A 15,756-nucleotide genomic window follows, 5' to 3' on the forward strand; every position below is an offset into this window, starting at 1 on the left:
AACCCCGTGTCCCCTGCATCGGCAGGCGGACTCTCAACCACTGCGCCCACCAGGGAGCCCTAAACCCCATTCTTGATATCACTTCCTAGTCAAGATACTTTATTTTTCTCTTGCATACTTCATATATTTGACCTCATTCTGGCTTTCACAGCCCTTAATTTTTCTCAACCTACTCAGTATTTTATTCAAAGCCAAATACAAAAATTGTTTTGTGAGACCTTGCCACTTACGGTGGCTGACGCTGATCACTTTTTTACCCTATCCCATACTGCTCCAGGACCAATGCTTTGATTTTACATTCAGTTATAGTTTCCATTTGGCATGTTATTTTCTCTTATATCATGCTGCATGTGTACATATTCACAAATTAAGTGCATATAAGCATTTTCCGTATGTGTATCTGCATATGCGTAGAGAATTTTTTAACTACTTGGGGAGACTATGTGGAAGCAGATGAAGTCTTCCCTCTTCCCTATAGTAATATTACGAAGGTAAGCTTCCCACTCAATTTTGCAATCTTTTGCTACTGTATTTACAGAAAAATAAAAACTGCCCTTTACAATGCCCAGATCATGGTTACTTCAGAATCTCTGTCTAAATGCAAATAAGCATGTTTCTTATTCTTTTTCAGTATGTTGCAAGAAAAAGAGAGAGAGTTTCAAGAAGTGTAATTGTGGCTTGTATCAACACTGTTACTTTCGTACATTGGTAAGTTTTAAGAATTCAAGCTAAAAGATATAACAAGAACTATACAGCATCCTAGACACCAAAATTTATTAAGTCTTCTATCAAGCTGGGGTCAGTATGTTAGCTGAAGCTGTTACATAATTGAATTGTGCATTCTCAAGTTTTGAAAGGCAAGCAGTATTATTCCAGTTTAGTGGATTCATCTTGTATGTATGGGAGATATACAAAGCGTTAACAGTTGAGTGTTTCCTAGTTTTTTTCTTTTTTGGCTGCACCACTGGGACTTGGGGCATCTTAGTTCCCCAACCAGGGGTTGAACCCGTGCCTTCAGTGAAAGCATGGAGTCCTAACCACTGGGCCACCAGGGAATTTCTGAGTGTTTCCTATTTTTGAGGCCAGAAAATAAATTAGACAAGGGGCAAAGTAGGACTAAAATAAAATATTATTAATAGAGGAGAATAAATAAAATCAATTTCAATTAGGTGTGATTACTATAACATGATAGGAAAAGTATCTCATTTGTTAAATGGTGAAACAAGCAAAAATCAAAAACATAGCCCTGCTATTTTAAGGAAAAGTAGAAAAGGTCAAAATTCCATACAGTAAAAAAAAAACCCATACAGTAGGAGAGGGAAATTGTCAAGGAAAAGTGCCACCTGCCACATGACTGGTAATACTTGTGCCTCATCACAGTCCAGAGCCCAGGACACAGTGAATATAAACCCGGGACAGATAACCTGCTGTGATTGTGTGGGTCTGTGAAGGGCGTGGGGAGAAGGGAGACTAGGAAAACATGATCAGAGGCGCTGATATTTATACCTTCTCTCCCCTCTCCTGTCTACTTTCTCAACTCCCAAGCTGCAGACGCGGTGCAGGGAGCACCCTGAATGGCACTAACCTGATCCAACGTCATGCATGCTCTTGCCATTTGTACTTCTGCCAACTCACTGTTAATTCTGTTCTGCTCATGAACCCCTATTTATTACAGTGGTGTGTAAGTGTTCTTTCATCTTCCTAAATCTTCAGTTCTTCCCCTGCACTCCCTCGTGGTTAGAGGATCATTTACTCGCCCGATTATTATAGACATGGTCTCTGGTGAGCTTCACCTTTTCCTTACAGGTCACTGTCCTTCCAGCTTTCCCTTCTGTCCCAGATTCAGAGATTTCTCTCTAGATTGAACCTTCCCCAGGGAAACTGGGTCACAGAGCCTTTGTCTCCTCCAGGAACTCACTTTTATCAAACATCATTTTTCAACAACCCAAAATAACATCATATAATAATAGTAATTATGTCGCATATGCCTCTAACACTTTAACCCTGCTATTACACAGACTTCATTTTTGCCTTGAATCATGCCCTTGATCACCACGTCTGGAGCACGAATAGCACCCTCTCTTCTGCTCCCATCCTAGCTCTCCTCTAGCCTCATGTTTCCTGTCAAACACTGTAAAGGAATAAACCCTTCACTTGACCCTTTTTATTTTCGGGTGCAGTATTCCCCAAGCTGAAATCATTGTTATTCCAAGAAACATATTTCTTTGACCTCCAATCCCAGTACAAATCTACTGTTTTTTCCCCATCTGCTGTTTCACTTCCCTTAAGCCAGACATCCACCAACTACACATTAAATGGTTAATTGAACCTTAAAGGCTCAAGTAATGTTCTCTGTGGTTTGCTTTTCGATGGCATCACTGGGATCCTGTTTTGGCACGTAGGTGATGTGGTGTTTAATTGTGGCATTTGTCCTGTGACATTTGGGAAATGGATTAAGATGGAAAAGCCCAGGGCACTTGTCTAGGAGAAAGAAAGATGGCATTTTAAAGCAGCTGTAGTCAAGCAACTTACACATACTAGTCAGGGAATATACATGGACAGGAAGTGAGTCTGTCTGGTTCTTGCTATATCTCCTCACAAGTACCTCACTTGTTGCCTAAGCACTGTAGGCACTCAATAAATGTCTGTTGAAGTGACTGAGTGAATAAATAAACCCTAAATGAAAATCTTACCAAGTGGTAAGGAAGATAGCTCTGCTGAAGTGGCCTTTTTTTTAAGGTTCTTTTTGTTTTGCAAGACGAATATGTTCTAGAGACCTGCTATACAACATAATGCTTAGAGTTAAAAAAAACTACATTGTGTATTTAAAACTGTGTTCAGAGGGTAGATCTTGTGTTAAGTGTTATTACTGCAATAAAATAAGATGTTTTAAAACAATCTTTTAAAAAGTGCAGTAAGGTTTATTTTTATCTTGTATGTGTATGTGTGTGTTTAATTTGCTGATTTTGGTCAGTAGGACAGCAAAGTATGTACAGCAAGGGGGAGTACAGTCATATGGGAAATGGCTAAATTATTTTTCTTAAAATCTGAAATGTTTGTTACTCATATAATTAAACGAATGAAATTAGACAGGTTAAAGAAGCCCCAAATTGTTTAGAAATAAGCTCATCACATATCATTGAGGAGCTGGTGTAAAATAGATGACCTTACTTCTCACCATCTCTGCAAAGCTCTCTCAAGGCTCAGCTCAAAACCACCACCTCCAAAAAGCTAACTTCCCAAATGAAAGTAATCTCTCTTTTATGGCCCTCTAATTACATTTTGTATTACATTTCATACAATATTAATATGGTATTAGTTACCATTACTTACATAGACATTACTTACAGCCACTTACGTAGACGTTTTGTATCCTCTTCTAAACCATAAGCTCTTAGAGGACAGGATTGGTTTCTGAATTTCATTTTGGAATCCCATTAAACTATATAGTTTACACTTTGCACATGCAAGTGATGAATGCATCTGTTGAATAAATGAATGGAGAGATGGATGAATACCTCAGACAATTGCAGTAACGTGAGAATAAAATTTATGGAGTAAAAACAAAAATAGACGTGTGTAGGTAGAAGTAAATAAGAATTCAAATACTGAGGGCAAGACAGATAAAAGGAAGAAAAGAGAAGCAGCTCATTATCATGAATCTGCAAACCTCGAAGTCAAAATATTATATGTATCATTTGTAACCATTTATTGAGTACCCATTGTAGAGAGAAAGCCTGTTCCTTGTACCAACAGAGGTTTGGTAAAACCTGCCAAGGAAATTTGAGTATAATTTGGGGAAAGGGATGTGGTGGAGGGAAAGGCTTGGGAGAACAGACTGTGACATGGTAGGAGGGGAAATATGCCAAGAAATAAGAAGAACAGTAGTAAAAAGTACCAAGATAGAAATGAAATATGGAGTTGTAATTATATATTTTAAAAATTGGGTATAATTTGGATTATAGTCATTTTCTTGCTTCACAAAAAAAAAGGGAAAATATAAGGAATGACTCAGGTTTGTGGCAAGGATTTCTCCCTGAAATAGAAGTTTCACGAACTAAAACAAATTAAACCAGGACAAATATTGGAACACTAGAATAGAAAACATATGGAATAATTCTCCAACCTATAATTGGAAAATGAAGAGGAGGATTTGATATTTTAAATACAAGGAAGGAATGTAGACAATGACCCAGAAACAAAAGAAGTCGCCTCTAAGAGAAAACATACAAAAGCTGTGTTTATTTGACATCAAATGTGAAATTATCTCTGCAAAAAGTTAAAAATGTATTTAGTCATCTAGCTAATGACAAGTATATGTATGTGGCATCCCAGAAGAATTTTTCATTTATTGGGTTGCGTGTAGCACAGTTTAAGAGAAAGAAAGAGTAGATCAGAGCACAATTTTACTCTTCATTCTAACCACAAATGTGACACCAACAAGCTCTAGTACGTGCATTGTTGGATGCAAAGCTTAATATAACCTAGTTCTGTCCTCAAATTGCTTATGGCCTACAAAAGGAGATAAGACATATGCATAATAACCTATTTTAAAACGGACTAAAGGAGATTTTGGTTAAAAAACAACAAAAGGAGCTGGCAAAGAAATGCAATAAGGAGTCAAAGGCAAAGCCACTGCATATGGTTGTAGCGGATGTGCCCTGAACATAGCTCTAGATAATGAATGGTACAGATGGCATCGTGTAGAATTGTACCACCCATATACAATTGTCTTATTTAACAGGGGAGAGGAATCATTCGGGGAAAGACTTTATTGTAAGGGTGATATGGAGGTGGCATTTGTATGGAACTGGATCTTGGATGATGATTGCTAAAATTTTACTGGCAATAGGGAAGGGGTAAATCCAGATACTGCAAACGGCATAAGTTAAATCAGGGAGCTAAAAAGTACAGACTGTGTTCAAGAGTTTGTACAGCTGGACTCCAGTAGAAATACACATAAAGGGTTAAAATGCTGAGAAAGGATGGGCATCAGTTTGAAACAGGGTCTGAATTCCAAGTACAGGGCTTACACTTTATTGAGTAATATAAGGAGTTGTTGGAGGGTTTAGAAGAGATGTGAGTAATAACAATCAAAGCAGAGGTTTAGGAAAGTAGTCAGACGTTGGCGTGGCCAGATGGATGGGAGTGGTGACCTGGAGTCAAGGAGTCCACTCAGGAAGCCAATCTTCAAAACAGATGTGAGAGAATGACAACCTGAATTAGGGTCACAGCCATGGAAACAGGAAAGCATAGGCCATTTTGGAGTCACTGCAGTAAAAGAATAAGTCCTAGTTCCTGATGGGATGTGAGGCTTGACATCACAGGCAGTAATCAGGGATGATTTGGAGCCTATGGGACTAACCAGATGGCAGTGCCAATAGAAAAAAATGGGAGAAGGAGCCGTTAGTAATTATTAACCAGTGGCCAAATATGCTTCACTGGAAATTCAGAGTACAGTAAGGGCTGCACATAATAGATTGGGGATTGGGGAGTCATCCACAAAGAATTTTAATTGAGGCCTTGGGAGAAGGACCGTGTAATCACAGAGAAGGCCCACTTTGGTTGACGGTAAATAGCATGAGTTTGTAGATACTGAGATGGTGGTGTTTAGGGACTTATCCCAGCATGGTAAGTGTAGAAAGTAATTTTTTTTAAATTTATTTTATTTATTTATTTTTGGCTGTGTTGGGTCTTCGTTGTGGTGCACGGGCTTCTCATTGCAGGGGCTTCTCTCGTTGCAGAGCACAGGCTCTAGGCGTGCGGGCTTCAGTAGTTGTAGCATGCAGGCTCAGTAGTTATGGCTTGTGGGCTGTAGAGCACAGGCTCAGTAGGGGCACACGGGCTCAGTTGCTCCGCGGCCTGTGGGGTCTTCCCGGACTAGGGCTCAAACTCATGTCCCCTGCATTGGCAGGCAGATTCTTAACCCCTGGGCCACCAGGGAAATCCCTAGAAAGTAATTCTTATAATTAGGCTGGTGGAGAGATTCATAAAAGAAACACAACCTGGAAGTTTCCAGTAGATCTAAGACAGAAGAAAGTCGATCCTAGAATTGGAATAGGGATGAGGGCAAGTTATGCTGGGACATTTATTGCACAGGACTCAATAATGGTTGGTTACCAATGGCCAGATCTTTGACTCTTTACCACATATTTCCTAAGAATTTCTAGAACTTTGAAGGTGTTGGTTTGGAGCTCCACCCTGTGTAGATAACATTGTGATGCAGAGGATTAGAAGGGATTAGACTTGGGTCTAATCTGCACCTTAACTAGCTGTAGGTTCCTGGATGAGACAATTGTCTTTTAACCCCTGATTCTTCAAATGTAACGGGGGTGGGGGGGTGGGCATGGATAATAATACTCACCCTATTTATTTCATGAGGTTGTTGCCAGAATCCACGGTGTTATTATTAAAATGGTAGTTTCGTCCTATGGGAAACCATTTGTTGGTTTTTAAGTTTGTTTTCTTTGCTGAATGATCCAAAGACATAATCAGAACAGATTTCCAATCTTGCTTCTCTACGCTTACGTTTAGAGTTTCAAGTTATTTGTAGCTTTTTCAAAATATATATATATTTTTTGCTTTTTTGTGATTTCCTTCTTTTCTAACCAACTTTTATTTTTAAAATATCTGCTAGGTAATTTGCATTTCTGAAATTTGCTCTTAATGCCTGTTAATTTTTCCTTCAGTATTTAATTCTGCTTTCCGAAATACAGGTTTTCTATTTTTTAGAGTTCTCTGTTCGGTAAATTGTCATGTAATATGGTTTTTAGTATATTATTACATTTTATATATTTACCTTTTCAATATATTACATTTAATGATTGCATACGTTTCGTATATTACATTAGAGTAATATACATTTAGCATATTACTGGAAAAAAACACTGTACTTATCACTCATACTATAACGTTTTATATGTAGCCTATGTAATGATCTCAAACATTTTAAAACCAGTGATCTCTCTGGTTCTGGGACTGATAAATAAGGACAAAACAGGAAAAGAGTAGGGAAGAAACTAAATGCAAAATACACATTTATTTAGGGGTTGTGACTGAAGATAGATAGCATGTAAATGCTGCCTATAATTAAAAAAAAAAAAAAGATAAGGAAGTATAAATACTTCACTTGAAAGTTGAAAAATCTGAAAGCCTGAGTCCAAAGCTCAGTGGTTTAACACCAGCACTGAAAAGCTAAAACAGCGTCTGGCTTTCATGCTTCAGCAAGTACAGTAAGCTGTGCTGAGGCCAAATGAACTTCCCCAGAGGCTTTGTCAGGAATGTGGTGCCGGGATTTCTATCTTTCTTTCTTTGGCTGACACTACTGAAGGAGATCTTACTGCTGCTGTTTCCTCAGTTGGGAGAAGTGATTGCTAGAACCTGGCTAGGCAGTCAAGATACTGGCACTGATCTGTGGCTAGGGGGCTGTCATTTGTGGGTGGCCTCTGACCAGCCTCTCCACCTGTCCCAGATATCTCTTTCATGCCACTCCATCAATCTCCACTTCTCCACTCTGAACACCGCCATTGTTCTTCAGACCCTCTCCCCTCACCACCTGTTTACAACCTCTTCACAGCCTTGTTAGAGAAATTCAAGGCTACATAGATTGATAACACTCTTATCAGAAATGGAGATAATCTGTGGTGTGCTTGGGGGTATGAAAGCCACAGGGTATTCATTCATCCACTCTATGTTCAAGAAATATTTATTGAGTACAAGTGGCCCCCTCCAGCGCTATGCAAAAGTAGAGCATTCCAATGAAACCTGTCTTAAACCAAAATGGCTTAAAGCAAAGAAGCAATCACCTTAGGATACATCTTGCTAATGGGACGCATAAAATAAATCGATGTAAAGCACAGATGCTCATAGACACAATTCAAAGTTATGGTGGCTTTATGCTGAGAGGCTAAGTGTAGTTCCAGGGAAGGGACCTGGCGGTGCCACTCTCACTGCTGGCAGTGCACACTGCCTCTGTAGGCTCACTGCAGAACAAACCCTGAAGGCGACGGTCTCTTTTTGCCTTTTTTCATAAAAGCAAAAATCCTCTCTAGATTTCTTTCGTTTGTCGAAAACAGGTACTAAAGTAGGTCTTTTGTAAAAGCAAAGTGGTATAAAGGGAACTTTGAAAAGCAGGGGGCACCCGTTATCTATTTGGTACCAGGCACTGTTCTAGGTGTTGGAACACAGCAGTGAAAAAGATAAACAAAAGCTCTATGTTCCTCATGGGGCTTACATTCTAATGGGAAGAGACACTCAGTAAACAGTAAGATCATTTCAGATTATGTAAAATGTTACTAGGGAGATCAGCAAGTGACTGATCACTGCATCTAGGAAACATTTGTCAAGTTATTTTAGGCTGTGTAAGTGAAGCATGCATTGTAAATCTATTACTCATTCTGTAGTCATATGAATTCAGCTACTGAGAATGAAAAGAAGGTAGGAAGCAGATATGCTATAATCTCTCTTTTTTCTTCTCTAGGCGGGTAACAGTTCATGTTTGCTTCATAAATGAAGCAGCTTTAAACAAATTCCTATTCTGTCTGGAGTGACAGACCGCATCTTTATCTGTTCTTGCTACCCATGACTATGTGGATGATTCAGAAATTGGAACAAAGTGTTTTACTGTGAAACTGACACTGAATTAATCATCTGTAAAGAAGAACTTGCACCGAGCAGGACTCTATTTTAAGGACCTGGGGGATTTGTGGTCTCAATTAGAACTTGCAGCTGATGTTGGGAGAGAAAGCACGTGTCCCAGACTGCACTACCGTTTTGCATGCCTCCAGAAACGTCTAATTGTTGAAAAACCACATAGCTTTATTTTACAGTTACAACCTGCAGTTCATAGTTATCTTGGTCTCTGCAAGTAGATTTCAGCCTGGATAGTCGGGGAGGGGGGGGGGTCATCATTTTTATCAAAGGGATCTAGAAAAAATTCAAAAAAACAAAAACTCCATAGCATCAGCCACTGTTCATTTAGAAAGCAGTGGGAAAAGAGGGTGGGGATAGGGGCAGGTCAGCCTTATAGCTGCTGATCAGTGAATGATATGGGTCTGAGCTTGGTCTCTTTCTGACACAGAGTGTGCTCAACCGTATCCCACTAGACAAATGGACATGGTTGTCTGACTTTAGTCATGCGGGGAGCCAGTACTGAATTACAACAGTGATGCCTTTGCAGAGGAGAGACTCCGAAAGAGTTATCACACGAAGAAGCTGTGGACACTGCCCAGCAGAACAGTCTGCCGAGGAGGGCGTCTGGCACCCCTGGTGAAGTCAGCCTTTGCCCTTGACCACTATGGCGTGTACAAATTGTGCTTGCAAATTATATTACAAAATGTTTATATTCTAAAACTATTACAGAGTTACGTAAAGGGACTTAGGAGAAATCACTGAATGTATGGAGGCCGCATTTTCAATTTCTGCTGTGGGAGAGAGTAAATATAAATTATGCTATTTAGTATCTATGGTTAGATAACCACACACATGCTAATATGGGTATTGAAAACTAGGTGACTTGGCTTTTACAAGAATGCAGGGGATCAGGAAACTTTAGTTATTTATAGTATAATCACCATTATCTGTTTAAAGGATCCATTTATTTAAAATCAGGCACTCTGTATTCATTAAGGTTTATGAATTAAAAATAAAAAGAAAGCTTTATGTAGTTACGCATGTCAGTTTGCTATTAAAATATGCGACAGCGTTTTTGTCATATTGAGTGAACTTGGCAGGAATTCCCAAGATGGACATTGCATTTTTAAACCGGAACTTGTAAGACATTAAGTGAATTTCCCTTGTCAGTTTTTTTTTATTTCAAAGGAACATCTGACTAAGGTCAAAGAATGATTTCTTTTGGTTTATTTTGATGATTCTTTTAATATATCACAAACATACACATAAAGGAATCCAAAGCTTTCCATTCTAACTTGATCCTTGTGATAACATCATTGCCATGTCTATCACCATCACATGACTGTTTTCAACGCAGTGATAGAGAAGGGCATGAAAATCTATCTTTCCTTTGTTTTCAAAAGTCCAAGAATTTCTAGTAGAGTTGGATTTTACCTTATGTTCAAAGCTAATTCAAATACAACTCTAGTAAGTGGCCCTTGCTCTTTTTTATACCAAAGAGCTCAGATGATTTCTACGATCCCTCCTCTAAAGTGCTGTGGTTCTTCAAACACTAGTCATGTCTCTAAGATACAACCCAGATGCTTTGGGAAGTTGCATTAATTTATTCAGTCCCTCAAATATCCCATGGTACAACCAATTATATATAATAAAACGAGAGATCAATTTAATGGCTGAAAGGACCTGTCTCAGTGTGTGATATTGTTTTGAAGAAAATAGACATAGATTAACATGAGTATGTGTGTAGGTCATGTGTCGATTGAGAAGATTGATACTTCTCAATCTAATAGTTTGTTTCAGCAATGGTTTCAGTTTTTGTAAGTATGTAAAAATGCTGCTTAATGAGCTTTAGAGTATAATAGATGTACTTTTGTTCTCAAAGCTGGTAGCTGGGTTTTAACACACAAGGACATGGTCCCAATTGATAGGGTTAAATCAACAAATTCAGCAAGTTATGAAATCTGGCATGGTAGGCGAGGGGAGATGTATTCTGCCTAATTAAATGTATTGGTTCATTGAGAGTTGTGTGGATTACCAATTTTTAAAACACTAAAATTCAGTAAAATACACGAACAATAGAAAAATGTTGAACATTACTTTGGTTGGTAGTTGCTTGGGAATGAACTGTCATATCTACTTGGAGATTAAAAATATATATATAATATATGTCTTTGCTTTATTTTATCCAATGTGTGTTCTGAACATCCTTTATAAATCACGGAAAACTCACAACTGACATCTTAAACTGTGAAATCACCTTTTAAATTGGTGCCATGTATCTGATAGTTCTCTTTTGTAATGTTTCAAAATTGTCTTTTAAAATGGTTTCAGAAGTCTGCAGATTCTAAACTATACTTCAGTGTAAAGTATAATTAAGCTTTGTACCTCTGTGGTAGAACCCAAATCTATAGAGAAACTGGCACTGATAAACGGTGCCTGCCCTGTGATATCAAAGCGTCGCTTGATTTTGTATTATAATCTGATGTGCTTACCACACAGCCACTTTCTAATGAGTCAGAAACAAGTTATTTTTTTCAATACTTTAACAGAACAAGTACCCTATTCTCTTTGAAAAGGATTAACTGTGTGAAAAATGACAATGTATGATAAAGTATGTTCACAATGAAATATGTGCATTTAGTAAGAATTAAAGTACTTTGGAGAAATTTTGTGGCATATTTTGGTATTCTAATTCAAATGAAGTTTTAAATTAACAGAAAACTCCACTCAGAATTCATGGATATTTCTTAATGTTTTTCTGAAGCTAGGTTCTGGTTTCAAAATGTAATTCCAGTATGGGGCTTTTAGCCATTCCCAACCTATTCTAATTTAACTAAGAAATATATTTTTTCAAGAAGGCAGTTTGACATAGTGGGGTGGATGTTGTTAGGAAAAATTGTCAGGAGCTTCCACTCTGCCATTAACAGGTATTGGTAAATCACTGCCCTTCTTTGGCTCTCAATTTTTATTTATCTATAGGGTGAAGTCAGGTCCTACCGTAGGTATGAGAGAAACCTATTGATATGTGACTGACAAAGATGATAAAATAGAGCTGAAACTATCGCATATAAAATATCCAACTCTGATCTCTGTGAATAAGCAATTGGAACATAAAAAGCTATGGCTGTTCTTGTTTGTAATGTAAATAGGGTCCATTTGTAAAAGTGTAAAATCAGTCTCCTGTAGGGTGAGTCGGATAACCACTTACACAAGAGATGGCTTTTTCCTTTGCTTAAATAAACATTTTTGGATCACCTCTGAAGAATGAAAACCAAGAGTACATTTTACCCAGGAAAAGATGAGATGTGTGTAACATTTGGAAGTGTACCAAATTAAGCATTTAAATGCTCTCATTTTCTTAAAAGCTAAGAGCAGAAAATGTAAGATGCTCATAAAGTTTTTAAGTGCAAAAAGATACTTTAGAATCCATTTGGAGATGGGTCAACCATAAATTATATTTCAGAATTGGAAAGTGGGATAAGAATTTTAAAGAAAGCCAGCTTGTTTTGAAACAGTATTATTCTGAAATTGGCATTAAAATATAAACATTCAGATTGAAATTCCAACCAGTTCATTTGTGGTGTTTGATCACACCGTTTATGGTGTTGCTGGAAATGCCTTTGTAAAGATAAAATAATGGTACTTTCATTTCCTAACAAGATACTATTTTAGAAATAATCCATATTAAAATGGAGATTCTTGATCCTAAAATGTTTCCTAAGCATTGTACATGTATTTATAACCGCCGTCTCCAATTACATCTTATGTTGCTTTTAAAAATAAAATTGTCAGTTACTTGATTTCTGAGCTATGACTCACTAAATAAAAATTTCCAATCAAAATACCCTATTCTCCTATATTCTGAGGATTAATGTGTGATTATAGTGTCCACTTGCCACTATTTTTTAAATCAGTGGACTTAAAGTATTCACATTTAGATGGATGCACAGATATATTGCTAGTTCAGTCATAGATTGGAGTTTGCATATTGTAATGTAAATGTATGTCAACATTATTCTATAGTTTTATTATGACTGAAATTAAATAAAAAAGGTTGTAAAATGTGATGTGTATGTGTATGTACTGTATGTGTACTTTTTAAAATAGGTTTATGTCCTGACCCTTTTTTATACAGGTTTGAATTTGAAATTACATTATATATACACATACTTTATTGTTCTAAATAAAGAATTTTATGCACTCAAATTTGCCCTGTCATTATCTTAAAGTTATCACACATGTTCATAACATGGTTGAGCATTTAAGCTAAACTCAAAAGTTTTCTATGGAAAACATCATTAATCTAGATTTTATTGTAATATGCACAAAAGGAGATAAATCATTTTATTTCAATAAATATGTATTGGTTAAGTAATCAAGGAAGATAGGTAAAGTAATCAAAGAAGGTAAAGTTGAATTAATACATTGTTGGATCTCAAGGGGTTTCTAATTTAGCTGGGGAGAAGATAGGAAAACCACTGTCAACTGCATAAAGCCACAGTGAAGTAATTACCTAAGTGCAAAACTGCGGTCTAGTTAATGTACTTGGGGCACACAGGAAGAAGAAATGGATAGACTAGGGATGATCATGGGGGAGTTGGTGTTTGGGCTAAGATTTACAAGGATGAGAAATTTTGATAAAGAAGGATAATTATGCCCAGCCTGAGCAGTGTTTTCCAAAGCAAGAAGTTTTAAAATTTCTCAATTTATCCCATCAGATCCAATCGTGAGCATACAGTGTGTAAAGGGATACACAGTGAGATGAGACCAGAGCCTTGAATGCCGCAGGAGGGCAGATTCTTCTTAGGGGCCATGCGAAGCCACTGCATGTTTCTGAGAAGAGGGATGGAATGGCAAGATCATACACCATTATGGCTTATGTGGTTTAGGCAATAAGTAATCATCCTGCCTAACCCCTGGTTGGTATTGGACTCCTGAGACCACATCCTCTAGCTTTATGACATCACACGTATTCACCCACCATTTCTTTTCAGTTTCTTTGCTGATTTTTCCTCCTCTGCTCACGCTTTATATTACAAACTTCCATCAATATAAGCCTAGACGATAATAGCCTTGTAACTGATCGCACTCCTCTCCACTATTTTGCCCCTTTTCAATCAGTTCCTCATGTTAGAGTGAATAATATGGAGACAACTGATAATACTTTTCTCTGATTAAAACACTGAAATGGCTTCTCATTATTTCTCAGGACCAAACCCAAACTCAGCATGGTTTATAAGCCCCTCCTCGACACATCTCATAATTCTTTTTTTTGGGGGGGGGGGCAGGGTGTTGCTAATTGTTTGTTTTCCCCTTTAAGTTATAAACACATGAGGACTAGGACCGTGAAGACATATCATTGCATTCCCCAAATTTAATGCAATAATAAAGCATGGAATTGAAACAAAATTGGATCTGAATAGATATTACCTATTGCAGTGTTCAATAAGTTAAAAGTTATTTTCTAAAACTTTTTATCATGGACAATTTGAAATATATACAAAAGTAGAGTAGTGTAATGAACTTCCAGGTAACCATAACCTAGCTTCAATCTTACTTAACTGCTGAATGATTTTATCTAAGTCACCTATTACACCCCTTACCCACCACCCCTTTCATATTATTTTTAGGCTAATACCTACAAATATTTGATCTGTAAATATTTATATGTGTATCTCTAAATGATAAATTTTAGAACATAATACCTTTGTCACACCTAAGAAAAATGAAAAATTATTCCTTAATATCAAAGACCCAATAAGTATTCATATTTTGTCTCACATCATCATGCATTGCAATATTGTACTACAGCAGAGTATAAAATAAAGGTAAAATTCTCCCTCCAATATTAAAGTCCTTTCCTCCACAGGAAAACAGGTATTTCTTGTTAACCCTCAGAAAAACTATGTGTACATACATATTTATGTAATACTATTCTCTAACCTTACTTTTCCCATTTATTAGAAGAATGTGTAACACTCTGCATCAGCCCAGATAAACCTTTATCCACTACCATAGCCAGGAAATTATAGATGGACATTGAAATTGTACTATAATGTGTGCCTTTTGGAATTCCAGTCCATACTTAGCAAAATCCAATGTACTTTTAGAACTTTTCCTTCAAAATGAAAATGAGGCTCTCTTTTGAGGATATATCTGCCTCTTCAACCCTCTCAGTTGGTGGCTGTGTTTCCTCCATAACTGTCACTGGGTCTGGCAGTGGGTTCTCTGGTCCTCATTGCTGCTTCTGGGTCATCACTCCTTAATCCCTCCCAGATTTGAATCTCATGTTATCAGATTACATACCCACTGCTATTCACTGTTGCTTTCATGTACTAACTCTCAGGTTCTTCTCCTTCATTTCTTGATGGTATGAGCACCTACTTCACTGTCACTCATCTGTACTCCTGTCTTATTTCTTGGGATTTTGATACACATATAAATGATCCTTTCGGCTGTGGCTGCTGCTTCTTCCTTATCCCCCTCCTCCTCCTTTTCCTCCTTTGGAGAAAGACTTTTATGAATCCAGCTTTTCTATATTCTAATGAGTAAGGTTTACTTTAAGAACATCATTAGAGATCCTAGAGGGGAAGATGGCGGAAGAGTGAGATGCGGAGATCACCTTCCTCCCCACAGATACACCAGAAATACATCTGCACGTGGAACAACTCCTACAGAACACCTACTGAACGCTGGCAGAAGACCTCAGACCTCCCAAAAGGCAAGAAACTCCCCACGTACCTGGGTAGGGCAAGAGAAAAAAGAATAAACAGAGACAAAAGGATAGAGACGGGACCTGCACCAGTGGGAGGGAGCTGTGAAGGAGGAAAGGTTTCCACACACTAGGAAGGCCCTTCACTGGCGGAGACGGGGGTGGCGGAGGGGGAAAGCTTCGAGCTGTGGAGGAGAGCGCAGCCACAGGGGTGCGGGGGGCGAAGCGGGGAGATTCCCGCACAGAGGATCGGTGCCGACCGGCACTCACCAGCCCGAGAGGCTTGTCTGCTCACCCGCCGGGGAGGGCGGGGCTGGGAGCTGAGGCTCCGGCTTCCGGAGCGCAGGCAGAGGACTGGGGTTGGCGGCGTGAACACAGCCTGCAGGGGGTTAGTGCGCCACGGCTAGCCGGGA

General features: G+C 38.2%; 1 protein-coding gene across 2 annotated transcripts in view; it reads left to right on the forward strand.

Annotated features, from left to right (window-relative positions):
- Window positions 1–12,837, forward strand: part of KITLG (KIT ligand) — an 87,318-nt gene extending 74,481 nt beyond the window's left edge. Inside the window, exons 9-10 of one of the 2 annotated variants that reach the window (XM_007449117.1) lie at window positions 632–708; window positions 8,480–12,837. In XM_007449117.1, coding sequence (XP_007449179.1) covers window positions 632–671 — 40 coding nt within the window. In that variant the 3' untranslated portion in view covers window positions 672–708; window positions 8,480–12,837. The remainder of the gene's footprint in view (window positions 1–631; window positions 709–8,479) is intronic. The other variant, XM_007449118.1, reaches the window with a different exon arrangement.
- The last annotated feature ends 2,919 nt before the right edge of the window (window positions 12,838–15,756 follow it).

The sequence above is a fragment of the Lipotes vexillifer genome, unplaced genomic scaffold, assembly GCF_000442215.2.
Source record: "Lipotes vexillifer unplaced genomic scaffold, Lipotes_vexillifer_v1.1 scaffold415, whole genome shotgun sequence".
Classification (NCBI taxonomy): Eukaryota; Metazoa; Chordata; class Mammalia; order Artiodactyla; family Lipotidae; genus Lipotes; species Lipotes vexillifer.